At 36.4% G+C, this 25388-nt stretch overlaps 2 protein-coding genes across 2 annotated transcripts in view; one reads left to right on the forward strand and one right to left on the reverse strand.

Annotated features, from left to right (window-relative positions):
• The first annotated feature begins 6362 nt into the window (after positions 1-6362).
• The window catches only part of LOC117567311 (uncharacterized), an 85064-nt gene continuing 66038 nt past the window's right edge, over positions 6363-25388 (forward strand). The window contains exons 1-2 of the mRNA XM_034247198.2: positions 6363-6495; positions 8584-9070. Coding sequence (XP_034103089.2) covers positions 8722-9070 — 349 coding nt within the window. The 5' untranslated portion in view covers positions 6363-6495; positions 8584-8721. The remainder of the gene's footprint in view (positions 6496-8583; positions 9071-25388) is intronic.
• On the reverse strand, positions 12711-13454 carry LOC117567313 (transmembrane emp24 domain-containing protein 2). Its single transcript, XM_034247201.2, has one exon. The coding sequence runs from the start codon at positions 13354-13356 to the stop codon at positions 12745-12747; it is 612 nt and encodes a 203-aa protein (XP_034103092.2). The 5' UTR covers positions 13357-13454; the 3' UTR covers positions 12711-12744.

Here is a 25388-nt window from a genome sequence, read left to right on the forward strand (position 1 = left end):
GGCTTTTATTTTCCTCTCCTCTCTTTCACTTTTTGGAGCACTTTTCGCGCGCATTTTGAATACATTTTTGAATCAGTGTCGAGGCTGTTTACTTTTTATGCCACTTTTTGCCTCGACTGCAACTTCAGCCTCAGCTCCGACTCAGCTTCGTTGTCGTTGTGTTTTATGCGATTTGTGTACTTCCGGCTTAGTGCCTTCGCATGGGACATGTCCATGTGTGTGCTCCTCCCATTTCCATTCCCATTCCCATTTCCATTCCCATTCCCTGTCCCATTCCCTGTCCCAATCCCACTCCCCCTTGCTCCCCTGTGCGGACAGTGGCCACTCTTTGCTCGCCTGTTTTTAATTGCATACAGCGCTCAAATAGGATTTGTGCATTGTTTTCTGTGGTGGATTTTATATACATTCTCGCTCGACTCGTTCACAATTTTTTTGCACTCGCTTTTTTTGCGCTCTCTTTTTGTTTTACATGAAATCTCAGTGCAGCTATTTTTTTGCTTTTGTTTTGGTCGCATTTTAATGTCAGTTTAATTCAATACCCTGGCGAGTCTCTAATGCGCTCAGGCAGGGAATAGGAAGCGGCGGTTCATTGTCCATTATCCGTTGCCTGGTTGCCTGGTTGCAGGTTGCAGGCGCCGCTTTTGTTGCAACTGTAATTAAATTGTGGCCAAAGTGCGACCAGCTTGCCACATTTTTTTGTGTTTAGTCAATTTGAATGGTAGAGCTATGTGCAACTGTGAGCAAGTATTTCAATGCGTTGGATTAGCGTGGGGCTAGTCCAATTTGTGGTCAACTCTCGCAGGAGGATAAAAAGAAGAAAACTAAAAAGAATGCTGCGGTCGAATCTTCTCGACTGTGATATACCCGCTACCCATTTTCACAGAAAACAAAACAGTGTGGTATTATGTCGTTAAAAATATACAAAATTAATATACTGCAAAATACAAAAATATACTGAAAGTTATATTTGTATTATCGATTTACAACTACATTTAAAGAAAGCTATAGCGTACAAAATATACCAACAAAGTTTGGTATTTAATTGTTACAGTATTTAAATCGAATATGCTGACAAATACTAAAATATATACAACTATAATCAAAATATACCGCAATAGTTTTTAGTTAATATACTAAAAATACCGAAAAATTGTATTTGGTATATAAATATGCTATTAAATTAAAAATATACCAAAGTACAAAAAATACCAGACAGTCAAGCAAAGTCTTTAACACCAGACAAGACAACAGCAGCCATTTTGCCACATTAAATTAAGTGTAGTTATTATTGTGAGTGCCAAGAATCGAGACTCTACTTTGAAATTACGTAAAGTTATAATACCCTACTACGGGTAGCCGGCTTAAAAAAAACGACACCATTAAGATGATGAGGATAATGAATACGAGTCGGTTTCAACTATGAATAACTGGTTTAAAGGACAAATGAAAGTCAGCGAAAGGCAATGAAAATTGAAATCCAATAAGAAACGAGCAATAAATCAAATTTAAATTTAATTAAAAGCCGACACGCCTCACTGCGGTTGCCAACGAGGCGATGTGGCGACAGTTGGCGACTGTTCCACTTCGCTCTTCGCTCTTCTCTCTGCTGCTCTGGCTGTGGCTGCAGCTGTGGTCTGAAGGACCATGGTGGTCCTTTGGCTCCTGCTGCTGTTTGTCTTTGGATATGCACACCTGGTAGCGCGTTTAGTGGGCGTGTCTGCCTCAATTATGAACAACGCGCTATGCGAAATAATTTCACTTGTAAATATTTAAAATGTCGACAGAGAAACAGAGACTCAGCGGGGGGAGACAAAGTGGTGGCCGCGGGCAAACTCATTTGTTTGCAAAAACAAAACACACGCACACACACAAACACTCATACGCACTGGTAATGTATACAGGGATATGTAAATATGTACACATGTTGACAAAGCAGTAGAAGGAGATGCTCTGGGAAAAGAAAATAACTTGAATAATGTGTACAAATAATCTCATGCTCCACATGCGTGTGTGGTTGTGCATGTATGTGTAATTACAAAGCACACAATGCATAGAGAGAGACAGAGAGAGAGAGAGAGAGAGGGATAGAGAGAGGGAGCATGTCTGCATAAATATTTATTGTATAGTATGTTCAATTGCATTGCCAACGGCAACCACCAGGACGAATGAGTGATTTTTGCTTTGATTCATATAAATCACACAACAGGACAATGACCATCACACACACACACACACACACACACACACACACACACACACACACACACACACACACACACACACACACACACACACACACACACACACACACACACACACACACACACACACACACACACACACACACACACACACACACACACACACACACACACACACACACACACACACACACACATGCTAGCCTGTGGTCAGTCGGTTACATCAACGTTATTATTTTTCTATAAAATAATTTATTGCCCAATTTGATGCAATTTAAATCAATTTTGACAACAAATTATATTTCACAGTAATTGCGAACAATGTTCAATATAATGCGCAACATTGTCAATAATCCAAGTATAACATAAAATAACATAAACATAAATTGTACATGAAAATATTGACATCAGTCGGTAAATAATGCGATTATTTGTTATAGTCGTCAATGCTTTGAAACTTTACGAGGGCAAATATTGTTGATTGGCATTTCAGTTCATCAATATGTTAACCAACAATTTATAGAGTGTATGAGTAAATAATTATAAGGTTATCAAATTATTGAAGAGAAAATAAATATATTTTCCAAATTGTTGGCTTTAGTTCTGCTTTATTGAGTACTAGACAGCTGAGCTTGCAGCTTTTATGCGGTTGCAACAGCCTCTAGACAAATTCACAAAACTAATATAAAAAAATAAAGATATTAAAAGCTTTGTTCATATTCGATAAACTTTTATTGTTGTGAAAATTGCAGCAAAGAAGAGAACAAATTATTTCTAATATGAAGTGTTTTTCATATTTATTTGCAGTCTGTCAAAGCAAAAAGAAAAAACAATGACCACAACATAATACTAAAAGCAAAAGCAAAAACGTATATTTTGTTGTTGACATTGATATTTGAAAGAGAAAACAATTGTATTTGCAAAATAAGAAAGCGAATGCAAACGGTTGATGAACGATTCTATCACACCAACATACATATTTATGTATTTTAGTATCAAAAGCAATGAACAACCCTCAACAAATATGTATGTTTGCTAGTGCAAGCGAGTACACGATAGTCGATTGTCAAAGCTAGCGTAAGCTGATCGTGTCTGACACACAGACGCACTCACATACTATGTATATGGTAGAGTAGATGTTCACCTGTATTTGCAAAAGCAAAAAGCAGATCTCAACAACAACAACTTAAAATGGAGAAAATAAAGGAGAGTAAGTGCGAGAGCTCTGTATTGTACTCACACAGGCTTGCATATGTTTGTGTTCTAAAGAAACGTTTTGACCTGTGATTTTTATAGGTAAATTGAATTGACTTAAATGAAAACATTTCCTATTGTGGAAAACTGCTTCTTAGAGTGAAAGTATGCATTTTACATTAATTTATTGTGTGAGTGAGTGAACTTCTAGATGAGTGAACTTTCTAGGTATTTTTGCTTAATCCAGTCACTAAACATTTGTCATCAATTACCATTAATTAAATAATGGTTAATATATAAATAACTTCTAATGAAGAGCAAACTAAATTCTTCTTATTGAACTTCTCTCTTTTTTTGTTATACTCTATAAAATACACTATAGGATCTTCTTCAGAAGATGTCAGCACGCGCTCTGTTGTGACGAGAAAGATGTGCTCTGTTGATTGTCATTAAATATTTAGAAGTTTTATGACCATTTGCCACAGTGGCTGGCATTTGGTGGCATTTGATGAGCTCACATGATCCGCGAAATAAATTTCCGTTGAATGTGCTTAATAAAATAAAAATGAAAGCGCAGGCACTTTGTTTTACGAAGGCATAAAGTTTATGCGGAAACTCGTGTGTCGCTTCTGCCAGCACACACAAAGGAAAATTAAATAAAGGCCTGTGAAGAACAGAAGGCGAGGAAAGACACAAACAACAAAACTAAGAATACACGGCAAGGTGACAGAAACAGGAACAGCTCGAGTCTGGCAAATACAGATACAGGTACAGATACAGGTACAAATACAGCTACAGATGATGTATGTGTCAGTTCAAAAAGCAGTTGCTGCTCCGAGGAAGGGGACAAAGACGGGGTAAGCGAGGGGCGTCAAAACATAAAAAAAGAGGAAAACAAAAAAAAAACATTTGGCGGCACCATTCGGCGCTGTTTTTGACACCTGCGCACACAGGTTGCCCACGAAGATGGGAAATGAGAAAATAAGCAGCAGCGAAACACAGCGGCGGACAAGAAGAGTGCTGACGCTCGGGGATGGGGATGGGGATGGGCAAAGATGCCAGATGCCAGATGCTGGTGGGGGAGCGGGAACGGAAGCGAGGGGCGGGACAGCGATAAAAACCCGACTTGGCCAGCATTTTAAAGGCAAAGAGGGCCAAATTCGCCTTTAACTTTTTACGTTTGCGCAACGAATCGAGCGAAGCGTCCCCAAATTGCCCGTCTAATTGGCATGCAGAGGTCGTACACGGTTCACTGAGTGCCACGATGCGGCGCCACAAAATGCTGCTACTGGTGTGGCATTCTCTTTTCATGCCCAAAAGCCGCTGAGCCAAGCAGCTGCCTGCTTAGTTCTTGAAAAGTTAGACATCTTTAATTAATATAAGAAAATGTAACACTAAAAAAATAAAAACACATTTTCAATGTTGATTTCAAATTACCATTTTAATTTAAATTCTTCAAGGCTATTTTTAATTTTAGAGAATGTAACATCATTAATAAAATGTGATTGTAATTATTGTATATTTTTGATATCCTGTGTTCTTCAATCATGTAATACTTCAGAGCATATCTCAAGACTTGAAAAGTTAGTCAATATGTAAGACTGAAAATGTTAATCTAATAAAATGAAGGTTTTGAGAGTAGAAAAACAGTTTGATTATTTATAATTAAGATAATTATCTTAAGAAATTATTAACTAATATTGATATAAAATGTTCACTACTTTGGATAGTTACATTATTTTATTTATTGTATAAAAATTCCAACAAACTTGGAAAGCTTTTTATCACGTTCTTCAGAGCTCTTCTTAATCGTTAAAAAGTTAACTTAATACTATACAATTGGTAGATAAAAAGGTGGCACTATTACAAAAAACAATTTTTTGTATACACCATTCACACCTTTTCTCCTTTTCAAACTTAAGATTTGTATAATTTATATACCACTTGATTTTTAAATGTACTTCTTATCTTTATTATACTGAATTAAATAAAGTGAATATAAGCAAATCTCTCAAAATCAAATACCAAAAATTATTGAAAGCTGGCTTTAGTGCTTCAAATAATTTGTACTACATTTTCTATTGTTTTAAATAATTTTAAATGTAGATAGAGCTACTACTTGAAGATTAACAAATATTCTATATACTATTATACTATAGAAAATTAAATAGTTATTATATTCTTTTGTATAATAATTAACATGTAAATAAATAAATAAATAATTAAATAATTTTACGTACATATGTAGATAGAGCTACATGAAGATTAACAAATATTTCATACACTATTATAGTATTTAGTCACAGGTTTTATATTCTAATTATTTATTGCGTTATCCTTGCACACACTCCATTATATCAGAAGTGAAGAAGCAAGAATATAATATTTATGCATGTCATCTATGCGATGCTTATTATAGTATAACACCTATTGCGTTCTCCTTTAATTTGTGTGTCAAGTGAGTGTAGCATAAATACTTTCTATGTGATTGACATACATATGCAGATGACACTTGAGGAGAAGAGCTTTGTTTGTCTCAACATTTGCACCTGTGTCATGCGATATTTGCCACACTTAACCCATGCACCAATACCAATTCAGTCGGGGCAAAACACAATTTGTGGGGTGTCTGGGTTGAGAAGTTGAGGTTTTGGGGGTGTCTAATCCAAGCACGTGCTGCCTGTGAGCGTGTTGAACAGCTGTTTACCTCAGCGCGTAAACAAAAGTCATATGACGGCGGAAATCGCTCTCGCAGCCTCTCTTGAGCTCGCTCTCTCTCTCTCTCTGCCTTGCTCGTTGCAGAGCTTTTGCACTCTCAGATAAATTCAACCGTTTCGCTCAGCCAAACTTCACTTTCATTTACAGTTACAGTTACAGTTGCAGTTGATAGCGACAGCTTTTGTGCTGTGGCTTCAGTTGGTCGTGGCAAGCCAAAGCTTGAGGTTGTCGTCGTCATCGTCGTTGTCGTCGTGTCTATCGTTGCTTGTTCGTCGTTAAAGCTTCGTGCAGATTGCGACTTGCGAAGCGCGCTCAGTTCTTGTGCAAACGGCAGCAGGACAACACTCTGTCCCTCGCTTTGCTTTCGCGACAATTCCGTGTTGTAAGTTCGCATTGTGTAATAAACGTGATTCGACATGCTCGAATTTAATTTAATTGAAATTACAATCGAAATTCCGAGACTTGTCTGCTTTTACTAGCGACTGTTGCAGTTTTGTGACCCCTTGAGAAACATAAAAACGCGTGTCGCACTCATCAATCTGAATTCGTCAATCGACAATCGTCAGGCGTTAATCCAACAGTTCCCCCCTTGCTCTCCGCTATTCAAACTGTTTGCATTTCACTTGACTGGATTTGCTTTACGAGTACACAGCACGCCCTGAAGTGTGTCCCGTTTTGATTTTTATTGCCGTGCCACGAGAACCTTTTCTCTGTCGCAGTCGCAGTCGCAGTCGCTTTCTCTGTCTCTGTCTCTGTTGCTGTTGTAGCTGTTCCTGTTCCTGTTGCGAGGGTTTCTCTCAATTTTTGCATAAATTATTCTGCGCGCCAAGTGGGGCAATAAAAAACATCTCTCGAATCTTTTGAAATATTGAGCAAGCTCTTCTGCTCTGCTCTGACTTTCTTTTATTCCGCCCCTTTTTCCTTTTCGTTTTTTGTTTTGGCCATTCCACCTATGTGACGAGCATGTGGCTAAAAGGATAACAAGCGTTTGGCTGAACTCTGTGTGAGGGCACAAAAAAGGCAGTTTGAAGTGCTTGAAAGTGCAGTTGACAAGCTGAATTTGAACATCAAGAAAAGCAACTGCTTGTGTTGATTGTCAATCACAGTTTTTTTTTTTCTGAGTTTTTAAATAATCGTTCAGGCTTTCAAAAAAAAAAATAAATGATTCGACTATCTGTTGTAGTCAATAGTGCTCTTTAGTGATTGCTTTCTGAATCTAAGCTAAAAATCTATGAAGTCTTTGAATTTTTAGAAATCACACATCATAGTTTTTTTCTGAAGTGCCTTTGAGTAATCGCTTTTTTTTATATACCATGATTTTTTTTGTAATTACGTTGAAGGTAGCAAATAATCCGCAATTTTTCGACAAGTTCTTAATAGAGCTGTAGTTTAAGTGATTGCATTCTATTTATGAGCTAAAAATCTATGATTTCGAGTTGTAGAAAACCCGCATTATAATTTCATTTTCAAGAAATCGCTTGCACTTTCCGTAGTCCTCACATTTAATGCTTAATTCCAAAATTAATCGCTTGTGCTCTTATGTATGTGTTGTGTAATAAATGAATCCATGACTTGTGATATTATTGCGTATAATAAACCATTTCATTGCCAACCATCAGTCAACATCTTAGCGCAGCTCTTGGGATTCCGCTCAAAAAAAAAATATATATATTATAGCCATTCCTCAGCAGTCTCTGATGACTGCGGTGCTGAGAATGGAGTTGGAGGCTTTAGTTGAAGTCGACCACATCATTCTTCATTAGAGCGTCGACATATCAGGGGCTTTTGGCTGTCGCACAATTTTTGGCCGCTTTTTGATATTTTCACAATGTTTCATTTCCATAAAAAATTGCCAAAAATGAAAAACAGAAATAAATTCTGCAAAAAAGATTGCAATGCGAGGCAAAACGTGAGCCTGCACAAAAAAAAGAGAAAGAGAGAAGATTCCGTTACTGGGAGCTCTCGAGCTTGAAAAATGGCTGCAATTAGTACGCTTGGAGGTCAACCAACGAACCAACCAACCAAGGAGTCCTGCTAAAACAACGTGTGCCAGCCAAGAAATATGTGACACCAATTTTTTGACGTCATTTTTTTTCAGGCCACACATTTGCCAGACATACGACAGATTCTAAACGTTTGTTAAAGTTACGATTTCCAAGAGGTTGCCATTTTTAATGACCAGCACTTTTAAGACGAGCAAGAAAGTTGAGAGTGCTTAATGTTTTATCATTTAAAATGAATTAGATTTCAAAAAACTAAATTGAATGAATTCAAATTAAATTCGAATTAAATTAAAGTTATTGTTAATAATATTTTGTTAACTTTAAACATATAATTTTTGTGGTTAAGTACTATACGAATTTGGTGAACTGTTGGAACTCCTGTGATTGAACTTAAATTCGTAAACTATTAAAATTTAACATAATAAATACCTTCCTTTTTTTAATAAATATAAATTCATTTTTATTAGGCAAATGAATTGCAAAATTAAATAAAATAATGCACTTGTAATTAAAAGAGAAAAAGAAAAAAGAATTCAAATTGATTGCCGAAAAAGAAAGCGAAAAGAGCAAAGTGTGAAAAGTGTTTGTGTGTGCGAAAGTGAGAAATGCGCCAGAGCAAACGCGTAAGGAATCCGAATCAGTCGCCACACAATTCAGAACCGACTTCGAGACAGAATCGGAATAAGAATCAACAAGCGAATCAACAGAGCAGCAACAGCACAGCCAAAGGATCAACAGTCGCCACCAGGCCGATGAGGCAGAACAATAAAGCTGGCGGAGCAGCTTACAGCTGCGGATTCGGATTCGGTTTGCGGGTGCCGAGGTCGGAGTCAGTGTCGAGAATGCGAGGAGTGGCATTGCCCCTGCTCCTTGGGCTGCTGATGCTGCTGCAGCTCCTTGCTCCGACACTGTCGACGCCCTCGCCATCATCCATGCAGACGCCACAGAAGCGAGGTAAGCTGAAAGTCTCCTTCTCCTTTTCTGTCTTCTTGCTTGTCGTCTTCTTATGCCCCACATTGTGGACATTTTATTTTTGTCGCTGGCGGGCAACGTCGCCATTGTGTATGTGGTTTTGGGGGAAATGGCAAATAAATGTCAAATAACAGTAGCTGCCTTTGCTCCCTCTGCTCCTGCTGCTCCTGCTGCACACATGTTTGGATATATTGGCCATTGTTGTGCTGGTAAATAGGCAAAAGACGTCAGCACAAAAGCGCACTGTACCACGTTGCGTATACGCGCTGTTGTTCTGTGCCCCGTTGCCGGGGCAGCAACGAACTGTCGCTGACATCTTGAGTTTGCCTTTCATATTAACTAACAGCGAGCGAAACATAGCGAACGAAAGAGACAGTCATAGAAAGAGAGAGAGAGAGATGGAAGAGAGAGAGAGAGAGAGAGAGGGACCACATTTTATGAACATTGCATTGCTTTCAACTCGCTGACATAATGGAAAATTGAATTGCTGCGAAATGGCAGCGAACGAGGAGCAGCTAGAACTCCTGTTTGTTATGGCTTGTTGCCTGCGATGCAATTAGATGAACAGCGCTAAGGGATGCAAAGCATAATTAAGGCCAAGCAACTCAATTGCATAGCATCGTCCTGGCATGACATTAGATAATCACAACGATGACAAACTCGAAAGTGGTTCAGCGACTGCATTCAGTTCCGAGAGTCAGGAACAGAATCAGCTTGGTGAAATAACTTGAATTATGTCTACGAACTCGAGTTGCTGACTGACTGTTTATCCATAGCCTAAGCAATTACTAATAATTCTTTGAAGAGACTTAAAAAAGTTAGATGAATTGAAATTTTCCTAATGAATTCATTGAACTTTAAATAATAATCCAAAAATGAAAATTATTCTTAAAATTTAATTTTTTAAGTCAATTTAGTATATGTACACATAATGCAATAATTTTGTTTAAAAATTTCAAGTTCTGATACAAACAGTTGACAAATCTCTATAAAATATTTACCGCAAAATAATATCAAACATATGTAACAATTGTTTTCAATTTTTACGTAACAAAAATTTGATTGTGATCAAATAAAAATTGTAGAACTTATTTAACTTATTTAGATTGGAAAAAGCGACTGCTACATTCGTTACTTAGCTGCTTTGATATATTTTGATATTCCAAATGCATTTGGTATACTTTTAGTATTTTAATACGTTATTTTTTTAATAATAATACCGCATTGATTTTATTAAAAATGTGTAGCGGGCATCTCACATTTGAACACACTCAACTTGTTATTACTATATTTTTTTTTAAAATTAAGGCTTAGTTATTTTTCAGTACTTTATTACACTTTTATAGAGAACAATAAGGTCGACAACACGCACCATTTTATTGTGATTTTGGTTAACATTTTGTGGGTCAAATTAAAAACTTGCCTAATCACTCTTATTGAGCACCAGGGACAAATAACAATTCCAAATGAGTGCAATGAACTGCACGTAGATGACTTGAAAGTTGATGGGGATAAATGAGAAGTTTATCACCTGTGCCATGGGCCAAAGCAGATAGCTGCGTGCCATGATCATCAAATAGCATTCCTTTATACGCTTCACAATATCCCTATGCATCTCTCCATTCACAAAGGGCACCAGATACGTCAGCGTCAATGTGAATATCGGCGAGAAGCAAGCTTGATCAATGAGCATCTTTTTGACAGCTCGCTGCAGTGATGGTTGTTCCTTGACCACCAAATCATCTAGAGTCATGTACCATTTGCGTAAGACGGGTCCACAGAAGCACAAACCAATCGATGCGAAGCGAGCTGTTCGTCCTGCATTGTAATCCTTGTAGGATTTCTTCTCGATTGCCAGTTGTGCAATCACATCTCCTGCGCCCATGATGATGGCACAATTGAGTCCTTCGCGAGCCAAAACTTGCAGAGACATTCTTTCTTAATAAATACTTAAAAAATTTGTAGTTAAAAGTTTCACTTTGAAAATTTGGTTTAAATGAAATGTGTAATACTTTACTGTTGCTAAGGTTTAGAAATTGTGTAAGAGATTTAAATCACACAGCAACCTTGTGAACAGATTTTTTAAAATTTTATAAAATACAAATCTATTTCATTATTAATATATTTTATTTTAAGATTAATATTAACAAGTAAGAATACAACAGTTGAGCCACCTTTTATGAGTAAGAGCAAAGCAGTGCGGTATTTTTGTTTTTATGGTATTCCACTGCAAAGGCTTTTTTGTTGTTTTATTCTGCTAATCACTTAATAAATATAAATTCTGTTGTTTCTGCTGCTTAGATTTCTATGGTACCATTAATTTGATGGGATTTGCTCAATTCCAAGATTTTAAATACAACTTAATAAAGCAGAGCACTCGAAATGCTAAAATCATCAAAAATCTGAAGAGCTACGTGACTTAAGTGACGTTTCAGCTGGTCTTCTGCTTAGGATTGAGACTACGACGAAGAAGAGGACTAGGAAGAGGACTTGGACTAGGACACAGCGTGCGGTCCTGTGTGCTCGATTATTGTGTGCTGTCCCTTTGTCTTCTGAACTTTATTGAGCTGGCTGAGTTAGTCTCTCTCTCGGTTGATTGCCACCCTCTGACACTCTGACCCGTGGCCTAAGTCCTCTTCCTCCTCCTCCATTCCATTCTGGTGTCCGGGCAGCCGCAGAGCTAACTGGATTCATGAACTTTTGCTTTCATTTGACGCTGGGGAACAATATTGTATGCTGGCTGCTGTAGCCTTTTTTTCTGTGTGCTCAGTTGCCCAGTTGCTCATCTTTGCTGTGAGCGAGAGAGAGACAAAGCATCTGGGGGAAGTTGACTCTATGACCGACACAGATGCCGCGACTCGACTCAACTCGCCTCGACTCGAGTCGAACAACATGCTTCATTTTATTATGCAACAAAAGCAGCCTGAGAAGAATAAGGAATGAACAGAAACAAAAAAAGAAAAACCAAAAAACTTGCAAAACAAAAAACTTGACGCGACATTGTCGTAAATAAGAGGCAAAAACTTTTGTTTGTATCTCATTCTTGCTGCTTGCCACCTCACCCCGCCCCACATCAGTTTCCTGCCGTCAAGAGGAAAAAAACTTGTGAATATGATAAGTTTGTTGTTGGCGCTCTCGCATTGTTATTGTTCCGGGGACATAAATTTGCGCTAATCCAATGTGGGCACAGTTTATAGGTGAAGTGAACTTCATGGATACTTGAGTGCCAAGTTGTAGATACTTCTTCATATGCATAAATGTCTCATTTCAGTTGAAAGTTTTACGGCTTGCGAAGCATGAAATGTGCAACAAATTGAGCAGTCTGGAAGTTGAGGCAACTCCAATGAATTCAATAGGCAACAAAAAGTTATCTTTATTTATCGTCTCACTAAACAAATCGTCGCACCTCGAAGAATTATTAAATACTAAATACTAAATACTAAATACTAAATACTAAATACTGAATACTAAATACTAAATACTAAATACTAAATACTAAATACTAAATACTAAATACTAAATACTAAATACTAATTACTAAATACTAAATACTAAATACTAAATACTAAATACTAAATACTAAATAAAGTCTCGAAGTTAAGGCAACTCGAATGAATTCAATACGCAACAGAAAGTTATCTTTATTTATCGCCTCACTAAACAACTCGTCGCACCTCGAAGAAGCGCTTAAGGTAGTAAACCTCCACGATGGTCATCAGCAGCAGCAGCGAGGGACCAAAGATCGACCAGGCCACGATCCGAAAGTGAACACTTTTGCTGATCTGAGCGTGTCCCGAGTACCGAACATGCATGTACTCTTGCTCGTGTCTGATGTTCATCAGTTGGCCAGAGAGCGCATTGATGTTCTCCTGGAGCACCGACTGCTCGATGACATCGTCGGCCCGCTTGTTCTGATCAATGTAGTGGCTCAGCTCGTGAATAACCGTGAAGTGGAACATCAACAGCTTTGGAGTGAGCGTGGAGCGTTCGTTGTCAAAGCAGAGCTTGAACTTTCCCTTCTCCGAGGCTGCGAACGTGTAGCTGCCACTTGTCTCCGACTCGGATTGGAAGAGTGTGTTGCCACTGGGATCCGTAATATGGATGGCAATGTCCTTGAAACCGCCCTCCATCACCTCAAAGCGTATTGTTATCTTGTCCTTTGTCAGTGCCTTATCATGAAAACAAGCAGTTTCATGGGCATCAATCGTGATCATAAAACTATAAACTGTTTTACACAGCAGCATCATCCAAATTACAACTTTTTGCATTTTCGAACAAGTTTTGCAATTGCTCTAAAGGAATTTTATAATGAGAATGTGCTAAAACGAAAAAAGTTTTTGTTCTATTTTGTTTCGCCTCCTATGTGAACGGATTTTTGATTGAATAAACTGTATACCATTTTTAGAATTTAACAATAACTTGCATTAATTTTAATGAATTGTAGAAGTGCCACATTATTTTCGATTCTCTAAATTCTTTCTTCTCTTATCGATTTTTCCATACTTTAAGTGTATTATATGTATAATAATTGTTGAGAAGTGCTTAATGAGAATTTCGTTTAAGTGCTGCGTATGATTATCTCGCTTTAGTGTTTTGTAGTGTATAAGAATGTGGCAAGTCTACGTATTCAATAAAATTTTAAAAATTCAAATTTTTTTTGTATGTGAAATAATAATTTATACATAAAGTAATGAATATCCATGGAGCTGTGATTATAACAATAAGGGAGACTTTGACGGACAAGAGATTAATTTGTTCTAAAATATAAATATGTTGGTTACATTTTTTTCTTTAAAAAACTAGAATATATTTTTTAAAAATTATATTTTATTCAATTTAAAGAGCTTCAGTTGCTTATTAGTTTTCTGTTCAAGCAGAAGATTAACTAAAGATTAAGTCTACGGCTATAAAACGAACAGCTTTATAATTTTAAAGATTTGCATTTACTTAACTCGTTTGTTACATTATTATTGGACATGATTAATTTATAAAAAAAACATGAAATTGCTTGCTTGAAATAATTTGGTTATTTTTACATTTTTGTAAAACTGGAATTCATCTGTAAGCAACTAAGTCTTTTATTCAAAATGTTATCTTCTAGCCACAATATTAATGCTATTTAAGAATTAACTTATACACACAAGAGCAGCCTTCAATTATGAATTGACTTCTTCTCTATCACTCTTTGCATAGCAAAGTATTCAGTTATTTGTCTTCAATTAGCTGGATCAACAATTGCATAATAAATAATTGATTTCTCTGCTAATTTACGTAGTTTGTGAGGAGTTTTCTGTTTACAGCAGCAACATCTACATTTACATTCACATTCAACTTTCATCATAATCATATTCACAGTCAAAGACAAATACGCTTCAAATCAAATTAAGATGATAAAAGCAAATTGCAAATTGGCAACTTAGTTTGTCTGTCTGTCCGTCTGTCTGTCTGTCCGTTCAATCATTTCATTCAGTCGATGGCAAACGCATTTGCAACCCTTGGGTGTCCATTCATTCAATCTGTTCCCTCTGCTGTAGACTGTGTAATGCATATTTTATGTTATCGATTCCTTGGCATGGGCGTGGCCATCAATTGTCAAAATGTCATTCATTTTTAATGACATCGGAACAGCATTTCGAAGTGCTCATCTCACTCTCTTCCTCTTTCCAACATTAATTTCCCTTTCTGAAACTAAGCGCTGTTTTAATTGCGTAACAAATCCCAAACAAATTACAATTTATAACTTTATGGAAAATACACAAATTTATTCTCTATATAAAAACAATAAAAATGGCAAATAAATTTCAATTGTATTAGTTTTCAACTACGAAAAAATAACAAACCTCAAAAAGTTCAGTTGGGTCAAGTTCGTAATCCAATTATTCGAGAGTGCGAAACTAGTTTGTTCGATATTGATAATTAAATTCCACATAAATTACGACTTCAAATTAATGCAAAAAAGCTACCATAACTCTGATTTAGTTAGCATTAAATAATATATAGTCAACATTTGAATGATTGTGCAATTGTTTGACTCTTCATTGGAAACCCATCAAAATAGTCAAGTTGAAAAGGAGAAAATTTTGTGAATGCAATTGAATTATATGAGAATTAATATTGCAAATTTTAGCGTGTTTTGTTAACGATAAATTCTGTCAATGAAATTTCGAACAATATACAAATGAGCAATCAATGATGTTGTCGTAGTAGAAATAATTTAATTTTCAAAATAATTGTGATTCACCAGAGTTGAATCACATTACAAGCGAACAAAGTAATTGTGAGTTTCAATTCAGAAGAATTACAGCATTTCAAGATGTTATTCAAACTAAGCCAAGTTGAATTTGCATATTTCGAATAACTGACATTGCAGTCAAACACTTTAAACGTGAACGTTAACGTTTGAGTTTGCTTTGGCGGTGGCGTTTTGCGAGAAACTCTTGAACTGTGGATAGACGCACAACTATTTCAAACAAAAGCTGAGCATACACTGGAGAAAAGGAGGGGAGAGGAGAGGGGATGTTGCCATCATCGTTGGAGCAAGTAAATACAGCAATGGAAAAATGCCTTTCGCTTTGCCCAAGTATTTTACAACTATTTGTGTGTGTGTTTGTGTGAGTTTCCTCTTTTTTCCTCGTAGTTTGTTTTTCGCGCTCTTTGAATATCCTTTATGATATTCAATTTCAAATTCTAATGCTTTAAGCGATTAAGTACACGCTTTACGCCACTTAACTTCATGTCTATGTGGAGCGCATCCTCTTCAACACTTTCGTCTCTGTCTCTCTATCTCTCTTGTGTTGGCGGTATTTGCCGACTACAGTTACTTTAGGCCACGCGTGCGGTGCTCAGTCGACACTTGACTCTTTGGTTTCCCCTTCTCTCTGTACATCGTCATGACATCGACGCTCTTAAGTGCCGGCTGGCATGGGACTAGGCACTGCTAGTGTGAAATGTTTTTTCGTGCTCAAGGACTTTTTGCACCGAGAGCTTTCGTTCTAGCTGCTGGATATTTCATATGCGTAGAGCTTAGCGGATGAAGTTGCCGAGTCCCAAAACTCAACTCGAGCGACAGATTTCGTTTCATATCGCTTCGCTTCGTTTCGGTTCATATTTCTAGCTCTTCTGCTCCTACAGTCGGCTTTAAGCGGCTTAAATTGCGTATACGCCCCGTTTCTCAGCACACAGCATGTCTGCCTGTAATGGCTGTCCGTGTGCCTGCTTAGTGCTCCGCACTTATTTTGCATTCCTATTCGGTACTCGCATGACCAGAAGAACCAACTTCTAAGGCAGTTTCATTTCTTCTGCCAAGCTACTCAATTATTATTATGCCGCCTAGGACACGCCCAGGGCGCCATGGATGGATGGATGGATGGATGGGAAGGTGGAGAAAAGTTTCAGTTGACGACGTGCGTGGCAGTTACCTGGACTCATTCAGATGTCTACCGACTGCTTTGCCTGGGCTTGGGCTTCATCAAATCATTTTTGTGGCCAATGCAGTCGTGCGTGTTCTAATTTGTTTGGCTCACAGTTCGCCAAAGGACGCACAGGACTCACAGGACTCACAGGAGTGGCGGAATGTGTATATAGCGCTGATTGCTTCTCTGCAGTCCTAGTCGCATTTTAATGCCTTTTTAAAGGTGCAAATGAATCGCTTTCGCTCGTTTCATTTTACCTCGACAGAACAGACAGGACTCGCATTAGCCTAATTTTTACATTGTCGCACGTGACGCCTCGACTTCAAGGCTTCAGGGCATCGGGGTTTCTAGGCTCAGTGCAAATTAAGAAATTACCATAAATGCAAAACATTTTCATCGCACAGAAATGTGACGAATAAAATTCGTTCAAATGCTGCGTAAAAAGTTGTTGCCTACTTTTAGGGGCAATGTTAAATTTGACAGCGGAAGTTGTTGATTTAATTCAATTTAAAGACATTATATGAGCAGATGTCTGTCTTGTCGAATGCGAAAAGAAAATCCTTAACGCTTTGCCTGCAAACAAATCAGTTTTCTTAGTTTTCTGAGAGAGCGAGAGAATAAAACTCTTTTATAAGACAGGCCAATAAAACGAATAGTGCTTTTAGAAGGCAACGATCAACATAAGCTGTAAAATCTTGCTAATCTGTACTGGAGAGGAAGCACTTGAGGATTGGTGACAAAAACGAGGGAGCTTGGAAGATGGGCGAATGGAATGGAAGCAAAGCGAATCGAGAATTGAGAATTGAGTGAGGCAAACAAACGCTGAGAATGAGCTGTAAAAAGGCTCAAGTATTGACAATGCCAACAAGGATACGAGTATCAACGAGGCAATGGGCGTGTCGTGCATGATGTGTGTAATGGCCTAATGGGCGTGGCAGTGAGCAGAAGCCTGTTTCATTTTGTGTGTGCGTGTGTGTGTGTGTGCCTATGGCAACAAATTGGCAAATTTTGTGTAAAGATTTATTTCAATTGAAAGTGCCCAAGCACGAGCTGTCAACATGAGCTGAGTTTTATGCTCGGCATAAAGTCAGCTAACGAGCTTCAATGAGGCATGCCAAGTATTTCCGTCACACACACACACACAGCATAAACGATAGCAACGAGCAGAGATTACGCATCAGAGATGATGCACAGCTATCAAGAGGCTTGACAAGTTATGCGCCTTTTGGGCAGCCGCTGTGAAACAATTTCCTGTCCTGCAGCAAATTGCATTATATGTTGCCGTCAACATTTATATTCAAATTTCCTTTTCTTCCTGCCGAATTAATTTCTGTGTGCATTTTGTCGAAAATTTACGAATGCTGCAGCAGCGCCTGCAATGGATAATGTCATAAATACTTTTCTCTGCAATTGTGTTCATAATAATTTATTGAATACAAATTGTAGAAGTAATTTAAGAAATACTTGTTACGGCAAACATCATCTGCTGCATGTGTAGTATCTGGCATATTTTGTCAGTGGTATATTTTGAATGTATGTATATCCAATATATACGAATACATAATTTAGTATATATTACGACATTTTAGTATATTTAATTGGTATATTCTTTTAATAATACCGCACTGTATTTCTTTTATTGACAATGAGTAGCGAACTTTAGTTTTCTTATTTTTGTTTATAGTTCTTCGACATCTTTGTTCGGTGATTTAAAACCCATTCACTTTATTTTTTAGTAAAAGGAAGTAGTCAAAAAAGAAATATTTGAACATGTGAACATATGAACAAGAACGAAATGAAGATCAAAAGTGAACAACTGAACAACGCAGAACAATAAAGATGAACTTATTCAGTTTGTTCACTTCGTTAATATTTGTTCAGCGAACTAGTTCAATTGATTCGATCATTTGATTTTTGCGATCATTTCGTTTGTCTAAATTTGTTGGCAACAAAGTTGACCGTTTATTTTCGATCATACATTTTGCGTATTTTTCGCTTGATAACTTTAAGAAATAGTGAAAAAAAAGAAAAAAAGCAGAAGAATAAAGATTAACTTATTCATTTCGTTCACTTTGTTCATTTCCTTCATTCGTTCATTCACTATTATATACAGACATACTTTACTGAAATAGAGAGCCATTTTGCTTTATCCTCTCTGCATTGAGTCCTTTAATTAGCCGTTTTAGCTGTTGCAGCTGCTGCTTTTCTTTTGTTGCCACTCGCCACTCAATTAGTCAAAAGTTCTTGTGCTTGCGGCTTCTTTGGTTAAGCGTTCTCCTCACTCACGCACACACTTAAACTCTCACTCAGTGACCTCATGTCACACACACACACACACCATGAAACGATGAAGCTGTGTGACACTCGACTAAATGGAAATTTGCAATTTGTATACCGTTAGCTCCATTCGCTCAACATTTTGCGGCTTATGCGGCTGTCAGTTGGCGACCATTCAATGGACACTCACACTCCCATTCACACACGCTTTCAGATACGCATTCACATTCGCATTGAATGACTTTGATTGAGTTTAAATGGTGCATGGACATGCTTAATGGGCCGTTGTACATATGCTTGTGAGAGAGAAACAGCTTATAGATTACTGATAACTTATACGATACGCGTATTGGCGTTTGCTTCAATCTCCAGAGAAATGTGACTCCGATAATTGGTAGTTTCTATGGTGATTTGATTATTTAAAAAGAAAGCAGTACAAATGTGTCAAAATAATTGTCAATCTATCGATATATGCATATATCCTTCAAATAGCTAGACATTCATTTTGTTGAATTTATACCATTTTAAAAAGCTAATTTAATTGAATTTACGAAGAATTTGTAAAAATTTATTATTATTATTAAATGTTTATTTAATTGTATCAAACAAAATTTTCAAAAAATTTAAGTTTCAATATATGTATTTTATTTATTTTTTTATTAACAGTATAATGTGTAATTTTAAATGGTATTATATTATATTTGAGCATAATATGCAATTATATTCTATGTAATTTGATTAATGAAGTTTGTTGTTTCCGTATAAATATAGAAGCAAAGTTCTTATTAATTGAGTGGACAATTACTGTTTCTTAAGTTCAAAAAGCAAAATTATAAGAGATTTAAAGAAATTATTCTGCATTATTATATATATTAAATATACATGTGTATATCGACTGATGTTATGTGTTGCTTTTGTACAGTGAATTTTGACAATATAAAGTTTAAAAACATAATTTCTTATTTAATGCAAATAATGAAAATGCCATAAAATATTAGTTATCTTAAATGAAATAATTAAACAATTTGCATTACAAATTTAGACAGTTTTCTAATTGGATTTCGACGGAAATTGCTAATTTGAAATATTCATTTCCCATTCGGACCGCATTCAAATCGGACCAGCAGCGTGAGCAGTCCAACAAATCCTTACTAATTATTATTGCTTAATTAGAAGCCATTCCATCTAGTTCGCCTGGTCTTTGAATTATGTGAGCTAGTTAGTATGAATTTGACAAAACGGAAACATCTTCAAATTTCACGCTTATACGCCAAGCTCACATAAATCACATGGCAAACTCAATGATAATCACTTTGCAAATTCAATTAAGAAAATGTGCTTAAAACAGCAACTTGAACGAAGCATAACACAGATATAAATTTAATTTAAAGCCCAAGGAGATGAAATAAATTTAAGCATTTTGCAGATTCTATGCTCGAAATTAAGTTTTATTTTTGACACGCCCAATGGAAGCAGAAGGTGGCCACATTGTTGTTCTCCATGCTTGCATTGTAAGCGACTGGGTAATCCACAAAAGCTCATACAAATATATATGAACATACATGTGTGTGTGTGTGTGTGTATGGGTGTGTGTATCACCGACATTTGTGGGAGCCACAAAAAATTTAATTTTCTCACATTACTTGTGCATACTTGCAAAGGCCGCAGGCAAAAACCCAAACCCAAACCCAAAAGCCGAAGCTGAAAACCTCAACTTCTCCTCATCCCTTTTCATACTCGACCAGAATGCGTGTGTTGGTTGTGTGGAATGGTTGTTGTTGCTATACCTAAACTTCGAACTGTGGAGAGAGAGAGACAGAGAGAGAAAGACGGAACGTATTTAATGTACGTGTAATATTGAAACAATGTGAAAATTGCGCATACGCACAGTTGTGCGGCACTTTACAGCGCTCGACAGGCAACACGCCGTGCAAACACCCTGGCATTACTTTATTTGATAAGCAAGTCATTTGCATATGGCAGGTTGACGACCCTACCCCAAGTCCCTCCCCCCTTTTGTCTGCAAACTGAGGGGTCACGACTTAAATCAGCATCGTGTTGTGTCAAATATGTTGCCAGTTTTCCACAGACAACAAAAGTAACAAAGGCAACAGCCGGCACATGTTCAGTCGTGTCTTTAATAAGCAACAAAAAGTAAGAAATAAATTTAAAATATATTATCAGCTGAAAGATAAATCTAATTAGCTTACTTTGCCAACAAACTTAAATTGAGCTTTAGTTCGCCTGTCTTTGGTATTCTAAACGAATAGAACTTTAAACAAAACCTAACTGCGATAGTGTATTTGCAACACCAGACAAATCGTAATTAATATACAAACATATAATACTTGTATTATATATTTCTGGTGTATTAATATACTATTGCATTAAAAATATACCACAGAGTACAAAATATACCATATTGTCAACCAATGCAACTAATACTCGTCACAAAGAGCTAGTTTTCGCCAGTTTTTACAGTTACAATAAACAACAAAAATAAGCAATAAATACAAAAGTATATTATCAGCTAAAGGATAAATCTAATTAGCTGACTTTACCAACAAACTTAACTTAAGCTTCAGTTCGCCTCTCTTTGCGATTCTCAAACTGTGCAGAACTTTAAATAAACCCTGTCTGCGCATATGTTTATGCAACACGAGGCAAACATATACTATTATCTATTTCTGGTGAATTAATTGCATTGAAAATATACCACAGAGTACAAAATATACCATATTGTCAACCAATGCAACTAATACTCGTCACAAAGAGCTAGTTTACGCCAGTTTTTCACACGTACAAGTACAGTTAGGTCTACAATAAACAACAAAAATAAGCTATAAATTAAAAAAATGTAATATCAGCTGAAGGATAAATCTAATTAGCTGACTTTACTAACAAACTTAACTTGAGGTTCAGTTCGCCTCTCTTTGCGATTCTCAAAATGTGCAGAACTTTAAACAAACCCTGTCTGCGCATATGTTTATGCAACACGAGGCAATTGGCCGGGTGTAGTCGCCATAATTTTAGACAATTTGTTGCGAAAAAGAGAAACTGTGCCGTCGTTGGCTCCACTTTTGCTCAGGGTGTATAAAATTACAATAAATCCTTGCATTTTAGCTGCAAATAAACAAAGATTTGCAGCAGCCAACGAAACTGGGCGCTAAAACAAAACATCTGGCTGGGCAAAGTGCATGCAAAGTAGCATTTTAAGTTGCCACAGTTGCAAAATAAGAAGAAGAAGAAGAAGAAGTGGCAGAAGAAGAAGCAGGAAGCAGGAAGGAGCTTAAAAGGAACCCTGCAAAAGGAGGAACGAATCCTTGCTGTTGCTCGTTTTGCTGTTAAATCAACATGTAAGCATTTAATGCGGCGCCCCAAAGCTGAAAAAGCGTAAAATTCCCAAAATGACCATAAATTTCACTGTTTTCCCCCATTGTTGCTCTGTTGTTGTTGTTACTTCGCATCGCATCGTTTCGCTTCGCTTTGTTTTCCTGTACTCTGTGAATGTGAATGTGACTGGAGAGCAAGCGTGGAAAACTTCAACAAGCACTTGAACAAATAAATAGCATTTCGGGTTATGTGCAATAATAAAATGGAAATTGTGCAAAAATATTGTCGTTTCCACTGTGCGAGTGTGTGGGTGACTGTAGAAATTGCTCGTTTGCTAACTAAAACAAGTCCGGTTTGAACAGATATAATGGCCGATGATGTAGTTATTTCAACACACTCAGCTACTAGATTTTTGTGGCACTGACCTTGTTGACAGTCCGCTTAGGAAAAGCTCTTCGGAAATGTGATGCATGCGAATCTCTCTCTGATCACATTCAATGTATCATAAATCTATGCTATGCGTGTGCATAACCATTTATCGAAATGGGTTCAGCATTTGGCAGCGTTCTGCTTGTGTACTTAATCAACTTTACTAGCAAAGTTATTTGTATACATTTTTTACATTGACATGTGCGCATATACAGATTAAATAGAGACGTTCAAATTATGGTAGTATGAAAAATAGTTGTATGAATTTTTTTTTATTGCCTGCCAAAGAAATTTCAAAATTATAGTAACATACACACAAATTATATTATATGATGAAATTATATTAACTCGAGTAAAATATAAAAATAATATATATGTTAAATGGGAAGTATTGCACTACTGGTTGCTGGCAACGAGTGGCAACGCGAGTTTAGTGAAAGGATATGGCAGCACTGATCGCGAAAGCAAGATCGACGAGAAGGGAGTTAGTGTGTCGGCGTTGACAGGAACAGTTGTCATCTAATCGTGTAGATCATTATTCTGTTTATTTCATCATTACTTCATTATATATTCATATATTATATTTCATATCAATAAACTAATTTGTTACATAAATGTGCTTAAATGTGTTTATAACTGCGGTTTATTTTCTCGAAAGAAAGAATATATTTTTAATTATAATTCTACTACAACTTATATGTAGATGGTAGGATATTACAACTAAAAAAATATTAAAATACAATACATACCCGTTACTTATTGGAATAAAAGGTATCAAATTGTAGAAATCGTATAAATTATTTATGGAATAATTTTATATGGCAAAAAAGGCTTCTGCTGTTGGGTCATAGTTGTTATTCTTAACAATCTGACATTTTTAGTACTCTGCAGTAAATTTTAAATGAAATAATATATATACCAAATATAACATTCAGTGCAATTTAGTATATTTTTGGTATATCAATCGGTATATTTCAAAAATAAAAAACGTACTGTTATGATTCTAATTAAAATGTGTAGCAAGTATTTCAAAGTCGACTGCAATTTTATTTTCTTATTTTATAATATGTTAATATATGTATATGTACACAAAATCAGAGATATTAGGTGTAGATGCTTTATTGTTTGTTCATTTTAACTGTTGGTGGTCAATATACACAAATAAAATGATAGTGTTGATGAAATATGCAGCAATCTATACAATGTATATAAATTAAATATTTCACGATTAAAAGAATAAGAAAAGGAAATACTGTATAGCCGAAGCTCATGTAAATAAATAAATATGAAATACTTTAAACAAATATTATAAAAGTGATGTCAATACATTTTCTGTACTTATGAAAACTTAAATGGTAGAAACTAGCATCAAGTATAGAATACATAACATATGTACATAACATATGCATATATTCAATTCTTTTTTTTAAATCAACAAATTCATATTTTTTTCCATAGTTAATCGAGTTTAATCGATACACGTATACAATCATTTACTAAGTGGAGAGTGGAGGGTATAATTTTTTCTTTTTGCTTACATTTTATGGTCGCTCTCAATGCAATGAACAAGGACGCTGCCAGCTGAGCCCTCGGCTGTACTTGAATGCGTTTTAGACAAAATGAAATCGAGTCTGGGGCCAAAAAGGAAATTGCGCTTTTACTGATTTTACTTACGAGCGGTTTTTGTGTTGCATGGGATGTTGATTTTTGGCTGGGATTTTAGCTTTCAAAAGAAAATAGAGTACACTGGAGCGAGCAAAAGCAAGTGAAATGTGTATGCTAAGAGGTTCTTTGCTCTGCGTCTCTGTCTCGCTGTCGCTCTTTTTACGTCGCATTTCCAGCCATTTTTTGTAGCTAAAAACATACAAATAACAACTCACACACACAGAGGCAACTTGGGGGAATCCCATTTTCATATGCATTTCGAGTGCCCGGCGGCGGTCAAAGTAAAAAGCGCCAGGCTGAGGCTTTGGCTTTGGCTTTTGCTCTCAACTATTTTGTTTTGTTGTTTACCATGTGTGTATCTCTATCTTTTTCTCTCTTTCTCTTTCTATCTATGTGTGTGTTTGTGTGATATGTCAAAGTAAAAGTTTTGTGCGCTCCTTTGGGCGCTGGCTGTAATCTCCGTCCGCTGTTTTGCATTTCGCCATTGAATGTCAGCGCAGTCGCTTTTGATTTTGTTTCAGTTTCTGAGCCCCAGGGCACGGGGCAGCAAGCTGCTGCCATCTATACTCTCTGCACCCCCTCCGTTAACCCTTGTGGCTCACTTTTGACATCGCATATGTTGTGTGTGTGCTCAGTATAGGCGAGCATTCTTCTATTTGTCCCAAATGTGCACTATTATTTCTGCTGCTGTTGCTCAACAAAAAATTAAAACGTGCATTGCAAAAGATAAATTTTTTATGAGTCTCTCGAGAGCATGCTAGCAAATCTATGACGACACTCGAGTAAACAGATACATCTACAATCTATGTAATATGAAGACAGCATTTTATGTTTGTTTTGCTCAACTTCCCACATATCCCATATACTTATTTAATGTATAGAATTTTGGGCACAATTAAATAGAATTACATTCAAATATAAATATTCTGTAACTTCATTGACTAAAGATCATTTTAAAAACTTTTTTCTTGAGTTAAGTTGGTTATTAAATGGGTAAAGTATTAATAAATTGTTATGAATTATTTGAGAATCAATACCATGGTACCACAAAGTTTGCTCTACGATGCTAACTATTGTCAGTTATCGTTTTTATCGATATAAACTATCGATAGTGATCTCTACTTTTGTCTATTTAAGTCAACCACGCAATGAAGCGATTATGAAATACAATTAGAATAATAAAT

The sequence above is a fragment of the Drosophila albomicans genome, chromosome 3, assembly GCF_009650485.2.
Source record: "Drosophila albomicans strain 15112-1751.03 chromosome 3, ASM965048v2, whole genome shotgun sequence".
NCBI classification, from domain to species: Eukaryota; Metazoa; Arthropoda; class Insecta; order Diptera; family Drosophilidae; genus Drosophila; species Drosophila albomicans.